Source organism: Mytilus californianus, unplaced genomic scaffold, assembly GCF_021869535.1.
Source record: "Mytilus californianus isolate M0D057914Y unplaced genomic scaffold, xbMytCali1.0.p SCAF_36, whole genome shotgun sequence".
NCBI lineage: Eukaryota > Metazoa > Mollusca > Bivalvia > Mytilida > Mytilidae > Mytilus > Mytilus californianus.
Window position 1 is genome coordinate 777,631 of NW_026262686.1, and position 21,014 is coordinate 798,644.

At 32.2% G+C, this 21,014-nt stretch overlaps 1 protein-coding gene across 4 annotated transcripts in view; it reads right to left on the reverse strand.

Annotated features, from left to right (window-relative positions):
• Positions 1-5,009: 5,009 nt before the first annotated feature.
• LOC127736764 (1-phosphatidylinositol 3-phosphate 5-kinase-like) overlaps positions 5,010-21,014 on the reverse strand; it is an 83,062-nt gene continuing 67,057 nt past the window's right edge. For all 4 annotated transcript variants that reach the window (XM_052247355.1, XM_052247356.1, XM_052247354.1 and 1 more), the window contains 12 exons: positions 20,359-20,424; positions 20,014-20,054; positions 16,921-17,040; positions 16,236-16,325; positions 15,435-15,531; positions 15,082-15,161; positions 14,014-14,117; positions 12,938-13,066; positions 11,986-12,082; positions 11,262-11,423; positions 9,912-9,971; positions 5,010-8,845 (listed from right to left, as the gene is read on the reverse strand). In XM_052247355.1, coding sequence (XP_052103315.1) covers positions 8,721-8,845; positions 9,912-9,971; positions 11,262-11,423; positions 11,986-12,082; positions 12,938-13,066; positions 14,014-14,117; positions 15,082-15,161; positions 15,435-15,531; positions 16,236-16,325; positions 16,921-17,040; positions 20,014-20,054; positions 20,359-20,424 — 1,171 coding nt within the window. In that variant the 3' untranslated portion in view covers positions 5,010-8,720. The remainder of the gene's footprint in view (positions 8,846-9,911; positions 9,972-11,261; positions 11,424-11,985; positions 12,083-12,937; positions 13,067-14,013; positions 14,118-15,081; positions 15,162-15,434; positions 15,532-16,235; positions 16,326-16,920; positions 17,041-20,013; positions 20,055-20,358; positions 20,425-21,014) is intronic.

Genomic DNA, 21,014 nt, shown 5'->3' on the forward strand with positions numbered 1-21,014 from the left:
TGAGATGTTTCTATATATGCACACTTTTTCCTCATCACAGCATTTTATAGTCATGAATTTTATGTGAGTGAGATTTTTCTATGTGTTTCCCTTTTTTACCCATCACAGCATTTTTATAATTTTTGTGCATTAGTTAAATGATTATTGAACTATCTTTTTGTGATCTCTGTTATAAAACTTTTATTACTTTTACAATTAGAAATGAATGTTATATTTATTCAAAATATTTTATTAAATATAGTTTTCATTTTCATTTATGAAGACTTACTATGAAAGAATAATTGTTCATGTTTTTACGAATTTTAATTTTAATGTTTCACCCCTTAGAAATTTTAGGATCCAATGAAATACATATTTGCAATTGAGTGTGAATTTTGAAAATTTTAAATGTACTTAATTAAAACCATGAATATTGATACCTAAAAAGAACTATAATTTCTCAATATGTGCTATATATAAGTCAAAAACTGCATTTGACCCCTATGTTCTATATTATTTTGAATTTTATTATAGATATATATAAACTGTAAGCAGCAATAATGTTCAGCAAAGTAAGATCTACAAAAAAGTTAATATGACCATTATTGTCAATTGACCCTTAAGGAGTTATTGCCCTTTAAAGACAATTTTACACAATTTGTTCATCAAGTTTGCTAACTTTTAAAATCTTCTCCTCTGAAACTACTGGGCCAATTACCTTCAAACTTTAATAAATGTTCCTTAGGGTATCTTGTTTATAACTGTATCCGAAGTTTGTATCCATCGAAAAACATGGCCGCCATGGCTAAAAATAGAACATAAGGGTCAAATGCAGTTTTTGGCTTATATCACAAAAACTAAATCTTTTAGAGCAAATGTGACATAGGGTAAAATTGTTTAATTGGTCAAGATCTATCGGCCCTGAAATTATCAGACGATTCGAACAACCCATTGTTGGGTTGCTGCCACTGAATTGGTAGTTTTAACAAAATTTTGCAGTTTTTTGTTATTATTTTGAATATTATTATAGATATATATATAAACTGTAAGCAGCAATAATGTTCAGCAAAGTAAGATCTACAAAAAAGTTAATATGACCATAATTGTCAATTGACCCCTTAAGGAGTTATTGCCCTTTAAAGACAATTTTACACAATTTGTTCATCAAGTTTGCTAACATTTAAAAATCTTCTCCTCTGAAATACAGGTGAGTGATTCAGGCTCTTGAGAGCCTCTTGTTATTATAGTCCTATGAATATTTTCTTCAGTATTTGGTATGATTTTTTTAAGTTATCTAAAATAATATTAAATGTATAAGCTAAATTAAAATGTTGATTAGTTAAAAGGAAATAACCCAAGTCACAAATGCTTTGCAAAGGGAAATAATTTTAATGTCAATCAAAAATCCATATAACCTACCTCTTAGAAGCAGTTCCTTTGTGTTTTATCTACTTATATATTAGTTGTGAATGGGAGTTGATATTTAATACTCAAAATGTCTATTATGATAACTGGTTGTGGTTTATATTGTAAGGTAATGGTAATTGTTCTATGTTTTCTAAGTTGGAAAGCTAGCAAAGTTGTATTCCAAGTACATGTATGTTGAAAATAAACCTTTGTATTCCTGACGTAATGTATATTTTGTTTGGTGTTATTACAACACTTATTGCTGTCAATCAAACATTTTATTGATAAAGATGTTGATATATCATTGTTTAGAACCTTCATATACTAAATTATAATTATGAAAATTAAATTTAAATTTAAATACTTCAGCATTATAAAATAATTGCACATTATTTAGAGGTGCCAAAAACAGGTGTCTTTACTTTATTTTATGCAAACATAGACTTTGCCATTGCCTAATAATAAAAAGAGCGAATGATCAAAGAATTTGATACATATCAATCAACCTCGTCATTTTTTTTACACATTTATACGGTTACAATTTTAATTTATTTATCATATATCAAAAGTCATAATTATAGCTAGTTTTATGGGTAATATTTGCTTAACTAAATAATGAAATTTATTGTTTCTTGTTGACTTTTATTTATTGCATGTATATCAATCACTGTTTTGTTGGTTGGATACCTCTTTTTGTCCCCCCGTGCAATGCGTTGCGGGAGATATAGAAATACCGGCGTCTGTCCGTCTCTCCATGCGTTCGTCAGATCTAGTTAGAGCTGTCTCGTGTACAATTCTTGCCAGATTTTTATGAAACTTATATCATAGGTTTATATCAGCAATGTCTTGGACAAGTCCAAATATCAGTCCTGATCAATTATTTTTAAAAGAATTATGCCCGTTGGAAACATTGATTATATGGAAAATTGCATTGTAAGTGCTCTAGCATTTACAATTTTTGCCAGATTTTTATCAAATTCATATCAAAGGAATATAACAACAATGTCTCAGACAATTTCAAAAATAAGTGCCAATCAAATATTTTTAAGGAGTTTCCCTTGGAAATATTAAATATATCGGAAATTGCTCTCAAGTCTTCAACTCATTAGTAAGATAATTTTAAAAAGTTTTATAAGAACAAAAAATTTTTTTTTTTAAAGTTATTGGCCTTGGACAGAACAGATAAAATATGTGCAACGCTGGGGACATTAAAACTGTTCTTTTATTTTAACCAGGGTTTTTGACAGAAAGATCTAGTTAATAATTTGATGTAGTATGGCAGACATCTCCAGCTGTTTCTTTGCAATAATTTGAGATCCAAGTGACCAATGGTTTTTATACCCTTGCAAATAAAGTTTTGGGGGTATATAGGAATCAACATGTCAGTCTGTCTGTTGTACCATTGAACTTAGGTTGATCAAACTTAGTATGGAGATACATCATGGGCTGGGGATGTGTTATATATAAAAGTCAAGTCACTCTGACCCTTGACATCTGTTTAGGTATATCCTTGGTCATTTCATGTCGTTCTTAATTTTTGTACTGTAAAAAACAGGTAAACCAAACAAGTTATCCTGATGCATTATGGGATTGGTGTATCATATATCAAAGTCAAGTCACTCTGATCTCGACTTTGACCTCAGACCTCTATGATTGTAAAACATGGTCAGATTGTGTTTGATGCATAATTTTCATACTGAAGCACTTAGATTAATTAAACTTTGTATGCAAATGCATCATACTGACCATGATTTTGACCATTGACCTCTATGATAGTAACATTGTCTGATTTGTTTATGGTGTAAAACTTTTATCCATAGCACTTAAATTGACAAAACTTCGTATGCAGAAGCATCATTGTATGGGGATGCGTCATATACCAAAATCATATCAGTTTGGCCTTCTTGAAGAGGGACGAAAGATACCAGAGTAAGATAATTTTAAAAAGTTTTATAAGAACAAAAAATTTTTTTTTTAAAGTTATTGGCCTTGGACAGAACAGATAAAATATGTGCAACGCTGGGGACATTAAAACTGTTCTTTTATTTTAACCAGGGTTTTTGACAGAAAGATCTAGTTAATAATTTGATGTAGTATGGCAGACATCTCCAGCTGTTTCTTTGCAATAATTTGAGATCCAAGTGACCAATGGTTTTTATACCCTTGCAAATAAAGTTTTGGGGGTATATAGGAATCAACATGTCAGTCTGTCTGTTGTACCATTGAACTTAGGTTGATCAAACTTAGTATGGAGATACATCATGGGCTGGGGATGTGTTATATATAAAAGTCAAGTCACTCTGACCCTTGACATCTGTTTAGGTATATCCTTGGTCATTTCATGTCGTTCTTAATTTTTGTACTGTAAAAAACAGGTAAACCAAACAAGTTATCCTGATGCATTATGGGATTGGTGTATCATATATCAAAGTCAAGTCACTCTGATCTCGACTTTGACCTCAGACCTCTATGATTGTAAAACATGGTCAGATTGTGTTTGATGCATAATTTTCATACTGAAGCACTTAGATTAATTAAACTTTGTATGCAAAAGCATCATACTGACCATGATTTTGACCATTGACCTCTATGATAGTAACATTGTCTGATTTGTTTATGGTGTAAAACTTTTATCCATAGCACTTAAATTGACAAAACTTCGTATGCAGAAGCATCATTGTATGGGGATGCGTCATATACCAAAATCATATCAGTTTGGCCTTCTTGAAGAGGGACGAAAGATACCAGAGGGACAGTCAAACTCATAGATCGAAAACAAACTGACAACGCCATGGCCAAAAATAAAAAGACAAATAATACTACAGATGACACAACATAGAAAACTAAAAACTAAGCAACACAAACCCCACCAAAAACTGGGGGTGATCTTAGGTGCTCCGGAAGGGTAAGCAGATCCTGCTCAACATGTGGCACCCGTCGTGTTGACCGTTGAAGCCTTTTGCTGAAAGCGAAATATCTCAAAATGTTATTGTCTCAATACTGCATGTACAGGGAGTATTAGTCTCGCTATGCAGACAGCTCTAGTTTAATTTTAATATGGTGTCACAAAATGGGAGTCAAGTTAGATGTTGTAGATTTTCACTTTTTATGTTTTTGAGTTATCACACTTTGATTGATTGGAAAATGGCACTTTGTTGTTTTAGTGCAATAACCAAAACTTTACAATTTTTGATTTTTTACTGAAGATAAAAAGTAGGTCATGGTTTTGATATTAACAATCTTAACTTTTTCCTTACAGGAGTTACTGCCCTTGACTGCTTTAGTTATGCTACTTATAAATGTGAGAGGGGCCTCGGTGGCCAAGTGGTCTAAGTAAGTTCTATTACTGTAATCACTAGCCAGTCAACACTGAGGTTGTGAGTTCGAACCCTGCTCGTGCGGGTACACTCGACTCCAATCTTAATTGACTAGAATTGTCAGTTTTCCTATCGAAGGTCGTGGTTTTCCAATAAAAACTGACCGCCATGAAATAGCCCAAAAGTGGTGCTTAAAAGTGGCGTTAAAACACCATCAATCATATAAATGTGAGAAAAAACCCTGTTTACTGTAATTTGACAGAGCCATACTTTTGGAATTATCTGTCCTTGATAAATAACTACATATAAAATATATCATTTAATCAGCAGACATATACATATTGCACTTTTCATGTTCATAACATCAAAACAAATTATAAAAATAATCTGTCAAAATACAATACAGCCAAACCTGCATTTATAGGTCACCCTTGGGACAGATAAAAGTGACCTTTTAATTATATTCAAAATACATAGACAGTACAGGTACTACAGTGGCACAGGAAAAGGGTGACCCGACTTTATTTAACTTAATAGAGGTGACCTTTAGAGATGTTCAGCTTGCTATAAAACTAGGTTTAATCAACCATTTTCTACAGTAGGAATTACCTGTACCAAGTCAGGAATATGACAGTTGTTTTCCATTCATTTGATGTGTTTGAGCTTTTGATTTTGCCATTTGTTAAGGGACATTCCGTTTTGAATTTTCCATGGAGTTAAGTATTTTTGTTATTTTACTTTTTTTTTATATAGCAGGTTTGACTGTAGACATACTTTGGAATCATTATTATTCATGGGTATCAAATTTTGGTGGATTTTCTGGTCATGGTAAACTTCAAATAATATTCAACGAGAGATTTTGTCAAATCATTGAAATATAAAAAAAACAAACTTTTTAACTCAATTTACAAAAATAATGAATTCACAGTACATTGTAGACAAATATAAAGTTTATTGTTACAAGTTTTAGAAGCAGGAGAAAGAAAATGCCTAGGCAAGCTTTTTTCGGTTTTTTAGTGAGCACAAATATACTTGATATCTGCCAACAATGTATAAACTTGTATATTGATATTCTTCAATTTAACATTCATGCTCAAATGTTTAGTTTTCACTTCTTCTTAATGCCAGTAGACAATGTTTGTAAAGTATATGAATTTTTCTTAGTTTATTTGTACCTGCTGCCTAGAAATGGTCATATTTGTGAATTCTGACATATTCAAAAAAATGAAATGACTGAAATGAATTCCTAAATTTCTTTTAAATTTAATGATTTTTTTATCAAGATTGGGCAAGTCCTTATTCATAAAGCAATATACATGGATGCAAACATCCCCCTTTCTATTCACAAGTACATGATTAAATAATTCATCTTACAACAGTAAATCATTTCATGCCAAATTACACAAGTAAAATGATTTTCAGTCAATTAAACAATATATAGCAAGAAACAGGATTTATTTGTAATTTGTTAACATATTGAAACTACTAATTTATATTTATTGTCTCAAAATCAAACCTAGCTTGGCAGATTTCTGAGCAAATTTACAATTTTATGGCATTAAAGCCATTTCAATTTCAATGTCGATTTTGCATTCAATAAATAGCTGTTGAATATTTTTACAGAAACTGATAGTTCCAGCAGTTGAACTTTTGATAAAAGTTTGTTTATACTGTGACTTTTGGTATGAATTTGACAATTAAAAAACAATAATCCTGACTAATAAAAGTTTTATAAAAAAAAATAATCCTGACTTAGAGTTTTATAAATTGACTGAAATCAAGTGAACAAATTGTATTTGTATGTTAAAAATTGCTGATTGCAGGATAATCTATTTGTATACAAACATACACATAATTAAAACAAACATGAACAGATATGGATTTAGTTTTCTGCATACAAATTACTGGTATTAAATACCTCAATTGAATAATTCAAACATAAACTGAACATTGATAAATAATTGAATGTAATTTGTACATAACATAGCATGGTAGATTACTATATAGTTCACAAACAAAATCACAGTATCACATGATCAAGATCATTCTATACTTATTATTCTATAGCATTTATGAATTTCGTTTTACTCCCCAGACACAGCATGGATTAAAGAACATAATAAACTGTTATCACAGAGATATGTCTCGCCTTTTTGTAATTTTGATAATGCAAATGTTGAAATTAAAATAGCAATACTTTAACATATAAGTTATGCAAATATTCAAAGTCGATGAACCATGACTGAAGGTACATGGCTAAACAATCTCCATGGAATGAGATGTGCCAATGCTAATACAACTGCATACCAAATACCATTGACTTATTATAAGTCGTTCCCTTTAAACAAACCTAAACACAAACATTAACTTGTAAACTATGTAAAAGTTTCAAAGTCAATGAACCATGATCAGGGGTGGGGCTATATAATCTCCATGGAAACGATACTTGCAAATGCCAATAAATTTGCATACCAAATATCATTGACTTAACATTAGCAGTTCATCTTAAACAGATCTAATCACAAACTAATACATGTAAACTAAGCAAAAGTTTCAAAGTCAATAGACCATGACTGAGGGGGCGGGGCCAAATATTCTCCATGGAAATGAGATGTACTAATGCTTATACAACTGAACACCAATTAACATTGGCCTACCACTAATGGTTCCCCTTGAACTGACCTAATCACAAACTAATACATGTTAACTTCGCAAAATTTTCAAAGTCTATAGACCATGACTAAGGGGGCAGAGCCAAATAATCTCCATGGAAATGAGATATGCCAATGCTTATACAACTGCATACCAAATATCATTGACCTACCACTAGTGGTTCCCCATAAATTGACCTAATCACAAACTAATACATGTAAACTATGAAAAGTTTCAAAGTCAATAGACCTTGACTGAGGGGGCGGGGCCAAATAATCTCCATGGTAATGAGATGTGCCAATGCTAATACAACTGCATACCAAATATCATTGACCTACCACTAGTGGTTCACCATGAACTAGACCTAATCACAAACTAATACATTGTTGACGCCATCACCGTCGCCAACGCCGGAAACAGCATACCTATGTCTCGCTTTTTGACTCCGTCAAGGCGAGACAAAAATATAGAGTGTCAGTACGTCTTGTCTTGTACAGGGTTTCCCCTGCGTCCTTTTCTTTTTCACAACCCTTTCCCCAAAACAAAATTTTTTTCGCCACTTTAATTCTTTTTTCGTCAACTTATTTTACTCTTTGCTAAATTTCAAGTTGCAGCTCCATCGTCTGGATGTTATATTGATTCTGAGTGTACATAAATCCTACATCTTTATTTCATAATCAACATTTTAATAAATGAACACTGAATTGGAGCAATATTTATTTTATTTACATTTTTGAATTCTGTAAAATAACATTCCAAAGGAGTGCCAATAATTATATTTGTATCGAAAACATATGTGTCTTCAATATATTTATCGGATAAAACGGAGACATATAATACAATGTCTCTGGTTGAAGGGCTTCAAATGAAATCAGATTTTTCTTAATTTTGTAGATAGTTAAATAACTCTCTGTTGTCACCAATTTAAATAGGTCATGAAAAATTAGTTGGTTTAAAGTATAAGCTGAAGGCAAAGTTCATGTTCTGGTATGGGAAAACTCAAAAGTCACTCAGATCAAAAATTAAAAAAGGTGAGGCAACTTCTTGTCCTGTGGAAGAAAAGAACAACTTTAATGGAATTCTGTAGTGCAGATTTCAAGGAGTTGTGTATTAACAAAGTGTGCCATGGACAATTATCCCGAAAACAAGAAAGATCGTGGATCCCAATGTATCTGATATCAATACAGTTTTACTGTCAGACTACACACTCTCATTGAAAGTTCAATCAACTAAATAATAGATCACAATCTTTACACTGTAAAAAATATTTGATCAACAAATCATACAGTCATCATAACAAACAAACTTATAACTGTAACTGCATAAAAATCAATATTGTTTTAATGAACTACACTAGATCAATCATCAACTTAAAGTTGGGTCAAAATCTTTCCCTGTCCACTGGTCTGGTACTGGCAGGAAATATCTAGTCATAGCTGACAGGAAACGACTTTTGTAGATCTCAGGGGAGACAACTGTTGGCAGCTTACCTAAATTTTAAGACTAACAATTAATATATATTTAAAATACATGTTTTACAGAATTTTTAATCTGATGAGATAACATATTAACAGGTATAGTCATTTGCTACCAAATGTTGGGATGCACAAATATAGTAACATTTAATGATGTTTTAATTTTAAGTGTCCTGTAAATGGTTGAGCAAGATTTTCATTAGAAAATTACATGGTCACCTTCAAGACCTCATTGTTTCAAGTCAGAGCTCTCACTGCTTACCCTTTTCTAAGATTTACTACTAAAGGGAAGTAATCCTGTCACAGTTCTTTAAATAAGTTGTGAAGACATTCAATTCAATAATTACCTACAAGGCAATTCTTTTCTTAGCTATAAACAACGGTAAACCACTAATCTTTTTATAATGAACGACATACCAAATGCATCTCATTGATTCATCGATCATCTCCATTTATTTATGGAAGTTTGTATTTCCACAAACAAATAAAATCTGACACATTGTCTTTTCAGGTCTTTTTCAGGTTTTTAGGCTTTAAATTGAGCTTGTATGGGTATTCCTGAAACATGGGGTTTGTGCATGGAAGTCTCATAAGGTGTTCAGAATATTTTTGCCTCTCCTTAACAGCACCACACTGTCATGAAATAGAAGTTCCTTCAGAATATAAGTTCCAAATGGAAGAAATATTCTGTATTATTATTCCTTCTAGAACAAATATTACAGTATTTTTCCCGACGGAATTAAGATTATAAAATATTTTTTCCAACAAAACACATATTATGGCATTGTTTATAACAAAGTTTCCAGTGGAACTTCTTTTAGGAAGTTTTTTGAAAAGTATGGTTATACACATCCACATCATTTTTTTCATAACCTGATATCGAAGTACATGTTATTATAAATTGCTTCACACGATCATGATCATGGATATGATCTAAAGAATGTTCACCTCACTGCACTATTTGTTTTGCTGTCTTAAGGAAAGAGATGAGGCTTGGAAATATATAAGTTTCAAAGCAGTGAGATAAGGGTTTTAATTGCAAATAAGGCAATCTTTAGCTCAAAAAATGTAAAATACAAACCTCCAGCGGATTTCAAGATTGTTTCTAATTTCTTGTCCCAAGTAAATGTTCTTATATAATCTACAATATATACATACATGTAATCTTAATCAACAATTACAGACAGGTTAATAGAATTATAAAATGTATTAGTATCTATACTCTATAGATCCAGTTGTAATCAAAAATCAAAGACAGGTTAATTATAGAATTATAATATGTATTAGTATCTATACATATCTATAGATCGAGTTGCTTGCAGCAAACTGAAATCATTGAAGATTGAACAAGTGTACAGAAAATAAAAGTTACAGCAGAGATACGGTTGTATAAGAAGAAAAATAAAAACATTCTAAGACATAATAATAACAACCAGCAAAGCTATCATTTGCCAGCTCAGCAAAGGAGAAGGTCAGGTAAGGGCTAATTTAGGCCTAAAATTTGAAGTACATCTGATGAAAGACACTAAGGTGTCTACTTCAGTTGATTAATTAGTTTATGTAAAAGATTTGTGAACTGATTTGGACATTCAAGACACTCAAATTCAAGCTTTAATATGAAAAATCTATCAAATATGCATGAATTAATTAGGCTAGTACCTAATGCATGTGCATTGTATTGTCAAAAAACAGTCCATATTTATGGAACAAAAGTATTATAATAAATAGCTAAAAGTTAAGATTTTAACAAATTTGTAAACATGCTATATTTTGGGGCCAAAAAGTGGTCTTACCGGGCCTACTCCTTTATTAATATGTCAGTAGAAAGTTTCACCTTCTTGGAGTATTTTCCCTAGTGGAATAGAAAAGGCCTCCCATTACAGACCACATATAATTTACTGTGAATTCATTAATAATTCATTGAAAACAGTTTTTGTGGATTTTGTAGGTATAGATGTACAACCAATTTAAATGTTTAACGAAGAATAATTTAATTTTGGATGTAACACATCTTCTGATTGGCTGTAAGTTTTTTGTCTATCAGCTCATAGACATAATTTTGTCATGTGACCGTGACGTCATCAACGTTTTTTCATGATTTACTCCTTAAAAATGGAATTTAGAATTAAATTATAAGGAATGACAAATATTTTTTCTGTCTATTTGAAATGACCTAAAAAATGTGGTACACACTTTTAAATAAACTGCTACGCGGGTTATTTAGTGTGCACCACATTTTTTATGTTATTTCTTCAGACAGAAAAACTATTACAGTCATTTCTTAAATAAATTTCAAATAGAACTGAATGCAAACTTCGGCAAAACCATGAAATCAAGAATGAACAAAAATATAATTTTTCTTCAATCCACAAAAATAAATGAATCCACAGTACCTCCCAAAACCCGTGTTTATAACATCGTCTTTACATACCTATGATACCTAGAACAAGTTCATTACTGTTTTCATCCAGTCCAACCAGTAGAGAGTAGTCCATGACCAGATTTGCAGCTAAGAACTGTGAATCTCTACTGATAACATTCATCAGTAATGTCTTGGAATGAGGATAGATGTAAAGTGGTGACTCTATGCTTACTGGAAAATCAATGCATATTAATTAGTGTGTTTATTTGGTTTAATAACACTTGCATTTTGAAAATTAAGACAGAATTACTTTATTTTCAAATATAATTTATAGATTCATTTAGTGTGATAAGAGATTTTTCCTCTCAAAACAGTTAAATTTTAAAATATCAATTTGAGGCTAGCCAAGCATTTTAAATACTTAAATTTAGAAATATGGTAAAGCACAAGATACACTTGTTGAATATGTTTCTCTAAATATTTTGTTTATTATATGTGGGCAATCTTTCTTTTTTAATATTCTGCAAGAATGTTGAGTTTTCTTTGAGATGTTATTAGGTAACGTCACCTTTTTGTAACGTCTCAATAGCAAAATCAGAGGAATGCAAGAAAATTTTACGCCGTATATGAATTGTAATTGAAGAAAAATTGAGATTGAGTATTAAAACCATGTGTTAATTATAAAAATGTTCAATCATTTTGTATAAAATCAACTTAGAATTATAGAAATACTATTATATATATATTTGTAACATAACTCAAAGTTTTCTCTCTAACATAAACAGTAACTTACAATTTAATAAATTAGTATCTAGTAGAACCTGTTCTTCATCCCTCTTCCCTGATGTACTGGCCAATCTATTTCTCTCAGAACCTTTCAAATCAAATGTCTGGTAAAACAAAACAAATCCATTATAAATACAGAAATTAAATGGTTATCAACTTATCATTTTAGGGTGGATTATCCAATGGAACATACAAGTATGACTAGCATTTGGTATTATGTCACTAGATTGTTTTACAGTAACACATATCTAAACAGATCCCTGTTTAAACTGACACCTGTCTAAAGTGAACTCTTGTATGATAGACAATGAACAATATTTAGTAATATCGGTAGTAAAATGAATGTCTGAGCTTTTTGAATCCTCCAGAGTTCAGTTTAGACAGATTTTTTGGGTAAAGATTGCATGAAATGCAATTAAAACCCTATGGGACTGACTTGATATCAAAATCTTCCAAGGTTTATCACTACCTTTGATATACACAAAATACAGTGCATTGATCATAACATTCTATACATTTTATCCATGAACATTTCCAGAAATTTATCAATGAAATATATGATCAGATATTCTAGTTACAAAATGATGTAATACTTGTCAAGAAAATTACATAACTTTTGCAAGGTGCAGTAATGTAATATCTGTTCTAAAAATATCAATGATGTCATTGTTAAAGTCATCTTTAAAAATTGGAGTTATCTTCCTTTGCCCAGAACTACAACCAATGCTTTATACAATGCAATATTTAGATTTACTTCCCACTGATAAATTAAAGCAATCTTTACCTTTCAGTGCTTACAAGCACTTTGATTTGTACTTTAAAACCAGAAAAATGTATAGGTTTTAAATTCTTTTTATAATAACATGAAACAAAAATAATCTACTTTTTTTTCCAAAAAAGACAGTTTATTTGGACATTGATTTTGTTTGGTTCAGTATATTTGTTATGTTGATATGTACCTGTGATATTTTCCTCTGATAGAATAAGTTTTCCATAACTAACAAATCTTGTCTCATTCCAGCATTGGTATGTGTGTTCCTAAAGCCAATTCTGTATACTCCCACAATCTTCCCTAAAGCTGTCGGTTTCTGAAAAAAACAACTTATAATATAATCTTCCCTAAAGCCAATTCTGTACACTCCCACAATCTTACCTAAAGCTGTCTGTTTCTGAAAAAAACAACTTATAATATAATCTTCCCTAAAGCCAATTCTGTACACTCCCACAATCTTACCTAAAGCTGTCTGTTTCTGAAAAAAACAACTTATAATATAATCTTCCCTAAAGCCAATTCTGTACACTCCCACAATCTTACCTAAAGCTGTCTGTTTCTGAAAAAAACAACTTATAATATAATCTTCCCTAAAGCCAATTCTGTACACTCCCACAATCTTACCTAAAGCTGTCTGTTTCTGAAAAAAACATAATGCTAATATCATCTTCCCCTAAGCTGCGCATTTCTGTAAAAAACAAGTTATAATATAATCGTCCCTTAAGCAGTGGGTTACTTAAAAAGTCTCTTTCCATGAGTTTGTTTATTGAAATTGTTATCTTTTTTGCCATTTGTCATCTAACACATATATCATGATGTTTCACTTTGTTGTATAAATGTTTATATTGTTTCTGTATTTTGTGCTAAGATTCTCAGGCTATCAATAATAAAATTTACTAGATTTCTTTGCCCAAATAATTGTTGAATTTGTTATCAAAATGAGGCTGTTTTCTTCAATGGATAAATGTAGCGTGATGGAGCGAAGAATTCTACTCTAACCAATACTAGGGCTGTCATTAACTTGCACAGATTATGGATGGAAATATGTATGCAGACGATCAAGCCCTCATTTTCATACTCAATGAACTGTTTTTGACAATTTCATCAAAGCAATATTTCCACATGAGTTCACATCGACTGAAATTCTCTAAAAAGAAGGCTCTGGGTCACAAAAATCTGAGAAGTTGATTACACAAACAGATACCCTCTTTTCTCGGCTTGCTCCAAGTAGTTGTCTATAAAACCACACACACACACACTAACCTGTTCCACATAGGATTTGTTCATATAGGTAAAATACTCCGGTCCAAATTTTTCAAAAACATCAATTTCTGCTCCTGACATCTGTTTCAGTATAAATCTCTGATCTGAAGAAGAAAAAAAAATGCATCAATATCCTATATTAAAAATATCACCAACTCAGGGTTTTTTTCAAGCTGAAAATTTTTATTTTTGATGAATTGTTAAAAGGGAACTTTTATATGTCTTTTCTGGTTTTATTGAGTTGTCAACTTGCTGTCTCAAGGACATTTACCTAGTAACTCCTTTCTTTCATAGAAACTATAGAGCAATTTTCAAACAGAAATTAAACACAAAACACCTTAATAGTCATATTTTCAATTATTTATAAGTAGTATTTTTTTAAAGGGTCACAACTAATGATACATATAACTGACACATAAAAGGAGTAAGTTCAATAAGGGCCATATTTGGCCCCATTATTAAAGTTCAATTTTTCAAGATAAAAAATGATTGAAGTTGATGAAAATACATTTGAGAAAGTTAAATAGAACTATTTTTGTCAAAAGTTTTATTTTAAAGCAATGCAATGATTTAACATCAAAAAATGTTAAAAACAGATTTTTTGCAAACATTTGGACAAAATCGTTGGTATTTCAACTAAATTAAGGCATATGAAACATAGAGCACAGACATCAACAAACTAAATATTCAAGTCTGATATGTAAAATGTCATAACAAACATAATGTTAAAAGATCTTTTTTGTAGACCCATGCGCTGTATGTTACCTGTCCAAAAAAATCAATGTAAATTTACCAGTTTTCATCGAATTTTCGCGAACAAATCATCAGAGCTATTTGTGATGTCATGAATAGAACACAAAAACATTAATATTCAACAAAAAGACAAATTTCCTATCTAGTCATTGTATTAGTTATGATTCATTGTGACACTGTTCAATAAATCATAATTTTAAATTTAAGCCAGAATTAAAGGCCATTTTAGGGCCTTATCCAACCTACTTCTTTATATTGTAGCCATGAATTATTTATTGAACATTTTCACAGAGAAGGTTATAATATTGTACTTACCATCAGTTTTACAGAACTTAGATCCTGATTTACCTCCCTTGGCTTCCCACATTTTACATCTACTTAATGATCTGATAAACCTGTAAAAGTAATGTTATAACTCTGTATCAGAGGTGATGTAACTGATAAATACAATGTAAACAAGGTAGAACATGAGATTTACATACACAGTTAGTATAATGAATAAACATTAAGCAATTATCATAAAATTAGAATAGTCATATTCTTTATACAGTTTCAATGAAATGTCATAAACATTTTGATGACACAGAATGGAGCAAAGAAATCCAATGTAAAAATGATCATCAGATAGAAGCAATTTAAATGACCTGACCTAAAATAAATCCACTTACATTTCCTCTCCAGCAGGAAAGATGAGCTTACGTAGCTTTCTAAAATGTTCAGCAAAGTATATTTTACAATAAAACTTGGCCATATGGTCAGAATATTCTGAAATAGAAAAAAAAAATTTAAAATACTGAAATAAAATTATTCATACTTATCTTTCATTATATTTGTTTTTTCAAATATTCAGGTTTTAGTGGGCTCTGTCTTCTGTTTTCAGTGAAGTGTTTCTTGGAATGTTGGTTCTTTTTGTCATGGTGTTACCTTTTTTTCTTCGACCAGTTTTTGATTGGTCCCTAAGTATTTTCTCCCTTTTTTTACCATATGAGCAACAAAATGCAAGTGTGAAGTGTTTGCATGGATAAAATTCAAAAATAGAGAACAAGGCACGATACAACCACCAATGAATTGTTTTCTTCATTTGTACACACTGAGACTTTGAAGCATGAATGTTACAAATTTTTTTACAAATCTTATTCTTATTATGATGTGGCCTGAATATGATAATAACTATACTGCCACAAATTTGTTAACTTATGAAAAAAGATTACATATTCATTTCAAGACATTTTCCCATTAAAGAACTTGAACAATTTTTAGCTTGTATTCATTTTGTCCTCATTTAATTTGAATTTTTGTTTTTCATACCATTACAATTGATACTCTGTAAGTTGGTTATGACTGAAAATGTATGGTTTATTGTCACTGGACATTAAACAACCAATAATCAATCACATATTACCCATAATTCAAAGCACCACTTTTACTGGATCAAAATGAAAAAAAACTCATATAGATTATACACTTACGTAATTCAATATGAGGTCCAGCAGTCGTTTTTCCTGATTTGGTTGATTCTGGCAAACTAGATGATAAAATGGAGAAACCCTCATGCTCATCTACAAAAGGTAAAGAGTTACTGGTACAATAAATTCTCCAAATTGTCAATCAATGTTTTATCTATGGTATCTTTATCATCCAAGTAACATAATATATTCCTACCACAATGATTTATTTCAATCAAATTTTATTATTTGGCATTAAAGGATGCTTTAAATATTAGAAACAAAAGTTTTGAAAAATTGAAATTTCCCCAATTCCTGAACCCAATCAAAAATTAGTGAGAACACGTTCCATATTTTAAACTTCCAAACTTAAATGCATAACAATAGTTTAAATTCTTTAATAAAAGAATTTTGTATTGTAAAAAAATCATCAATATAAAGGTGTAACAGAATTCATCACAATTTGGTCCCAGCAGTTAAATGGCTAAGTAAATTGTCATAGCTGAAGTATGCATGACAAAAGTAGATACTTTATCACCTTTTGGTAACAAATGAAAATAATACTTTTAATAAGTTTCTTGATTCCCAAGCACTTTTCTGGATGCTACCTTCATGAAGAAAACTCGAACCGAATCATTTGAAAGCCAGGGATGAATGAACATTGTAATAGAAGGAGTCAAGGGAGGTAACTTCAGCACTAGCGTCTTACCAAATTCACCACTTCCTGTTTCTATCTTGGCATTATAATGGACGGAATCAAGTCTGGGCATTTTAGGACTACTGTCTTTATTCTTTACGAAGGACAATGTGCTTCCTCCATTCTTCTTTGCTATATCAAAAAATAAATAAAAACTAATTTAACATCTGCTGTTGGGTTGCTGCTTAATTACAATTTTGTATTATAACATGACATCACTTGTAATTTTCCCTCTTCAACTTACCTTAGGGGCCTTGGTGCGAGTGGTCTAAGTAGTTGAACTACTGTATCACGAGCCTGTCAACACTGAGTTTGTGAGTTCCAATCCCGCACGACGCAGGTGCACTCAACTTTAGTCTTAATTGACTAGGATTGTCAGTTTTCCTGTGGTGGTTCTCTTTGGCTTCCTCCACTTATAAAAACAGACGGCCAAATAACAGCACACTATTACTGAAAGTGGCATTAAAAACCAACCAATCAACTTACCTTATCCCAAAAATAAACAAAAAGAGACTTGTCAGGAACCTGATGTTCAGTGGTTGTCGTTTGTTGATGTGGTTCATAAGTGTTTCTCGTTTCTCGTTTTTTATATAGATTAGACCGTTGGTTTTCCTGTTTGAATGGTTGAACTAGTCATTTTTGGGGCCCTTTATAGCTTGCTGTTCGGTGTGAGCCAAGGCTCCATGTTGAAGGCCGTACTTTGACCTATAATGGTTTACGATTACAAATTGTGACTTGGATGGAGAGTTGTCTCATTGGCACTCATACCACATCTTCTTATATCTATTGGATGGAGAGTTGTCTCCTTGGCACTCATACCACATCTTCTTATATCTATTGGATGAAGAGTTGTCTCATTGGCACTCATACCACATCTTCTTATATCTATTGGATGGAGAGTTGTCTCCCTGGCACTCATACCACATCTTCCTATATCTATTGGATGGAGAGTTGTCTCATTGGCACTCATACCACATCTTCCTATATCTATTGGATGGAGAGTTGTCTCCCTGGCACTCATACCACATCTTCTTATATCTATTGGATAGAGAGTTGTCTCATTGGCACTCATACCACATCTTCTTATATCTATGGATGGAGAATTGTCTCATTGGCACTCATACCATATCTTCTTATATCTATTGGATGGAGAGTTGTCTCCTTGGCACTCATTCTTATATCTATTTGATAGAGAGTTGTCTCATTGGCACTCATACCACATCTTCCTATATCTATTGGATGGAGAGTTGTCTCCTTGGCACTCATTCTTATATCTATTTGATGGAGAGTTGTCTCATTGGCACTCATACCACATCTTCTTATATCTATTGGATGGAGAGTTGTCTCCTTGGCACTCATTCTTATATCTATTTGATGGAGAGTTGTCTCATTGGCACTCATACCACATCTTCCTATATCTATTGGATGGAGAGTTGTCTCATTGGCACTCATACCACATCTTCTTATATCTATTGGATGGAGAGTTGTCTCCTTGGCACTCATACCACATCTTCTTATATCTATTGGATGGAGAGTTGTCTCCTTGGCACTCATACCACATCTTCTTATATCTATTGGATGGAGAGTTGTCTCCTTGGCACTCATACCACATCTTCTTATATCTATTGGATGGAGAGTTGTCTCCTTGGCACTCATACCACATCTTCTTATATCTATTGGATGGAGAGTTGTCTCCCTGGCACTTATACCAATCTTCTTATATCTATTGGATGGATAGTTGTCTCCCTGGCACTCATACCACATCTTCTTATATCTATTGGATGGAGAGTTGTCTCCCTGGCACTCATACCACATCTTCTTATATCTATTGGATGGAGAGTTGTTTCCTTGGCACTCATACCACATCTTCTCATATCTATTGGATGGAGAGTTGTCTCCTTGGCACTCATACCACATCTTCTTATGTCTATTGGATGGAGAGTTGTCTCCCTGGCACTCATACCACATCTTCTTATATCTATTGGATGGAGAGTTGTCTCCTTGGCACTCATTCTTATATCTATTTGATGGAGAGTTGTCTCCTTGGCACTCATACCACATCTTCTCATATCTATTGGATGGAGAGTTGACTCCTTGGCACTCATTCTTATATCTATTTGATGGAGAGTTGTCTCATTGGCACTCATACCACATCTTCTTATATCTATTGGATGGAGAGTTGTCTCCTTGGCACTCATACCACATCTTCTTATATCTATTGGATGGAGAGTTGTCTCCCTGGCACTCATACCACATCTTCTTATATCTATTGGATGGAGAGTTGTCTCCCTGGCACTCATACCACATCTTCTTATATCTATTGGATGGAGAGTTGTTTCCTTGGCACTCATACCACATCTTCTCATATCTATTGGATGGAGAGTTGTCTCCTTGGCACTCATACCACATCTTCTTATATCTATTGGATGGAGAGTTGTCTCCTTGGCACTCATTCTTATATCTATTTGATGGAGAGTTGTCTCATTGGCACTCATACCACATCTTCTTATATCTATTGGATGGAGAGTTGTCTCCTTGGCACTCATACCACATCTTCTTATATCTATTGGATGGAGAGTTGTCTCCTTGGCACTCATACCACATCTTCTCATATCTATTGGATGGAGAGTTGTCTCCTTGGCACTCATACCACATCTTCTTATATCTATTGGATGGAGAGTTGTCTCCTTGGCACTCATACCACATCTTCTCATATCTATTGGATGGAGAGTTGTCTCCTTGGCACTCATACCACATCTACTTATGTCGATTGGATGAAGAGTTGTCTAATTGGCACTCATACCACATCTTCTTATATCTATTGTCAATGAGAAAGCACAACACAAAAATCCCATGACATCTATTATATGGATGTGAATTTAAACATCAACAAGATTGCAATGCCCTAATGAAATATCCCCCAAGCTGTATAATTGAGGAATCAAATGTGTCATTTTGGTTCAAAAGTCAAAATATGGTAAAAGTCTCATAACTCCAGTAAAATTTTCCCATCAAAATGATTGTATAATATTGTAAACAACACATGATGGCAAACAACAGTACCAAGTAAAAAAAAATAACAAGATAAAGGTAAAAAAAACTTACAACTCTCTCCTAACTCATCCTCTGATGACTTCAGGTCCTTACTGCAATGAAACAAATGCAGATTATCACACTAAAGTCATAATATTCATTTATGCTTTTTTACTCTCTAATAAAAATAATTACAAATTTGATAACTTTGATCTTCTCTTGTATGAAAAAATTGATAAAGTTCGAAAAGGACAAAAATACTGTTCAATTTAGAACATTCAGTTGCTGTGTGAATATTAAACACCCATAGCTGAACAACTGGCAATCTAAATTAAAATTAAAAAAACTTTGGAGAAATTACTTTTACATAGGATCAGTGTTACAGTACCAGTATAGCAATAGCTATAAAACACTCACATGAGCTTCTGTGAAGATGTAAAAGCTGACTGGATTTCCTGTAACCTCTGTTGATAGTCGTAGGAGCTATAAGAAAAACATATGAAAATGAAGCATGTTGAATTGTAAGAAATTGCTATAAGTATTCGGTAAACAGGAAAATCAGGCTATTTTGACAGTTTTAAATGCTGTTTTGCGCTATATGTTAAAAGTTTGAAAACCTAATGCCAATATATAAGAAAAATTTAAAAGTATAGATACTGATATCGGACAGACTAATATGTCATATGTCCATTTGAAGACTGTTATATAGTGGATTTATAATACATTTTGATTTTCAGATACAAGTGTGGCCTTATCATACCTTCTTCTTTAACTTTTTATGTTCCTCTGTTTATCAAAAATTTATCAGAAAAAAAATGAATATAAATAAAATTGAGAATGGAAATGGGGAATGTGTCAAAGAGACAACAACCCGACCATAGAGCAGACAACAGCCGAAGGCCACCAATGGGTCTTCAATGCAGCGAGAAACTCCCACACCCGGAGGCGTCCTTCAGCTGGCCCCTAAACAAATATGTATACTAGTTCAGTGATAATGGACATCATACTAAACTCCAAATTATACACAAGAAACTAAAATTAAAAATGATACAAGACTAACAAAGGCCAGAGGC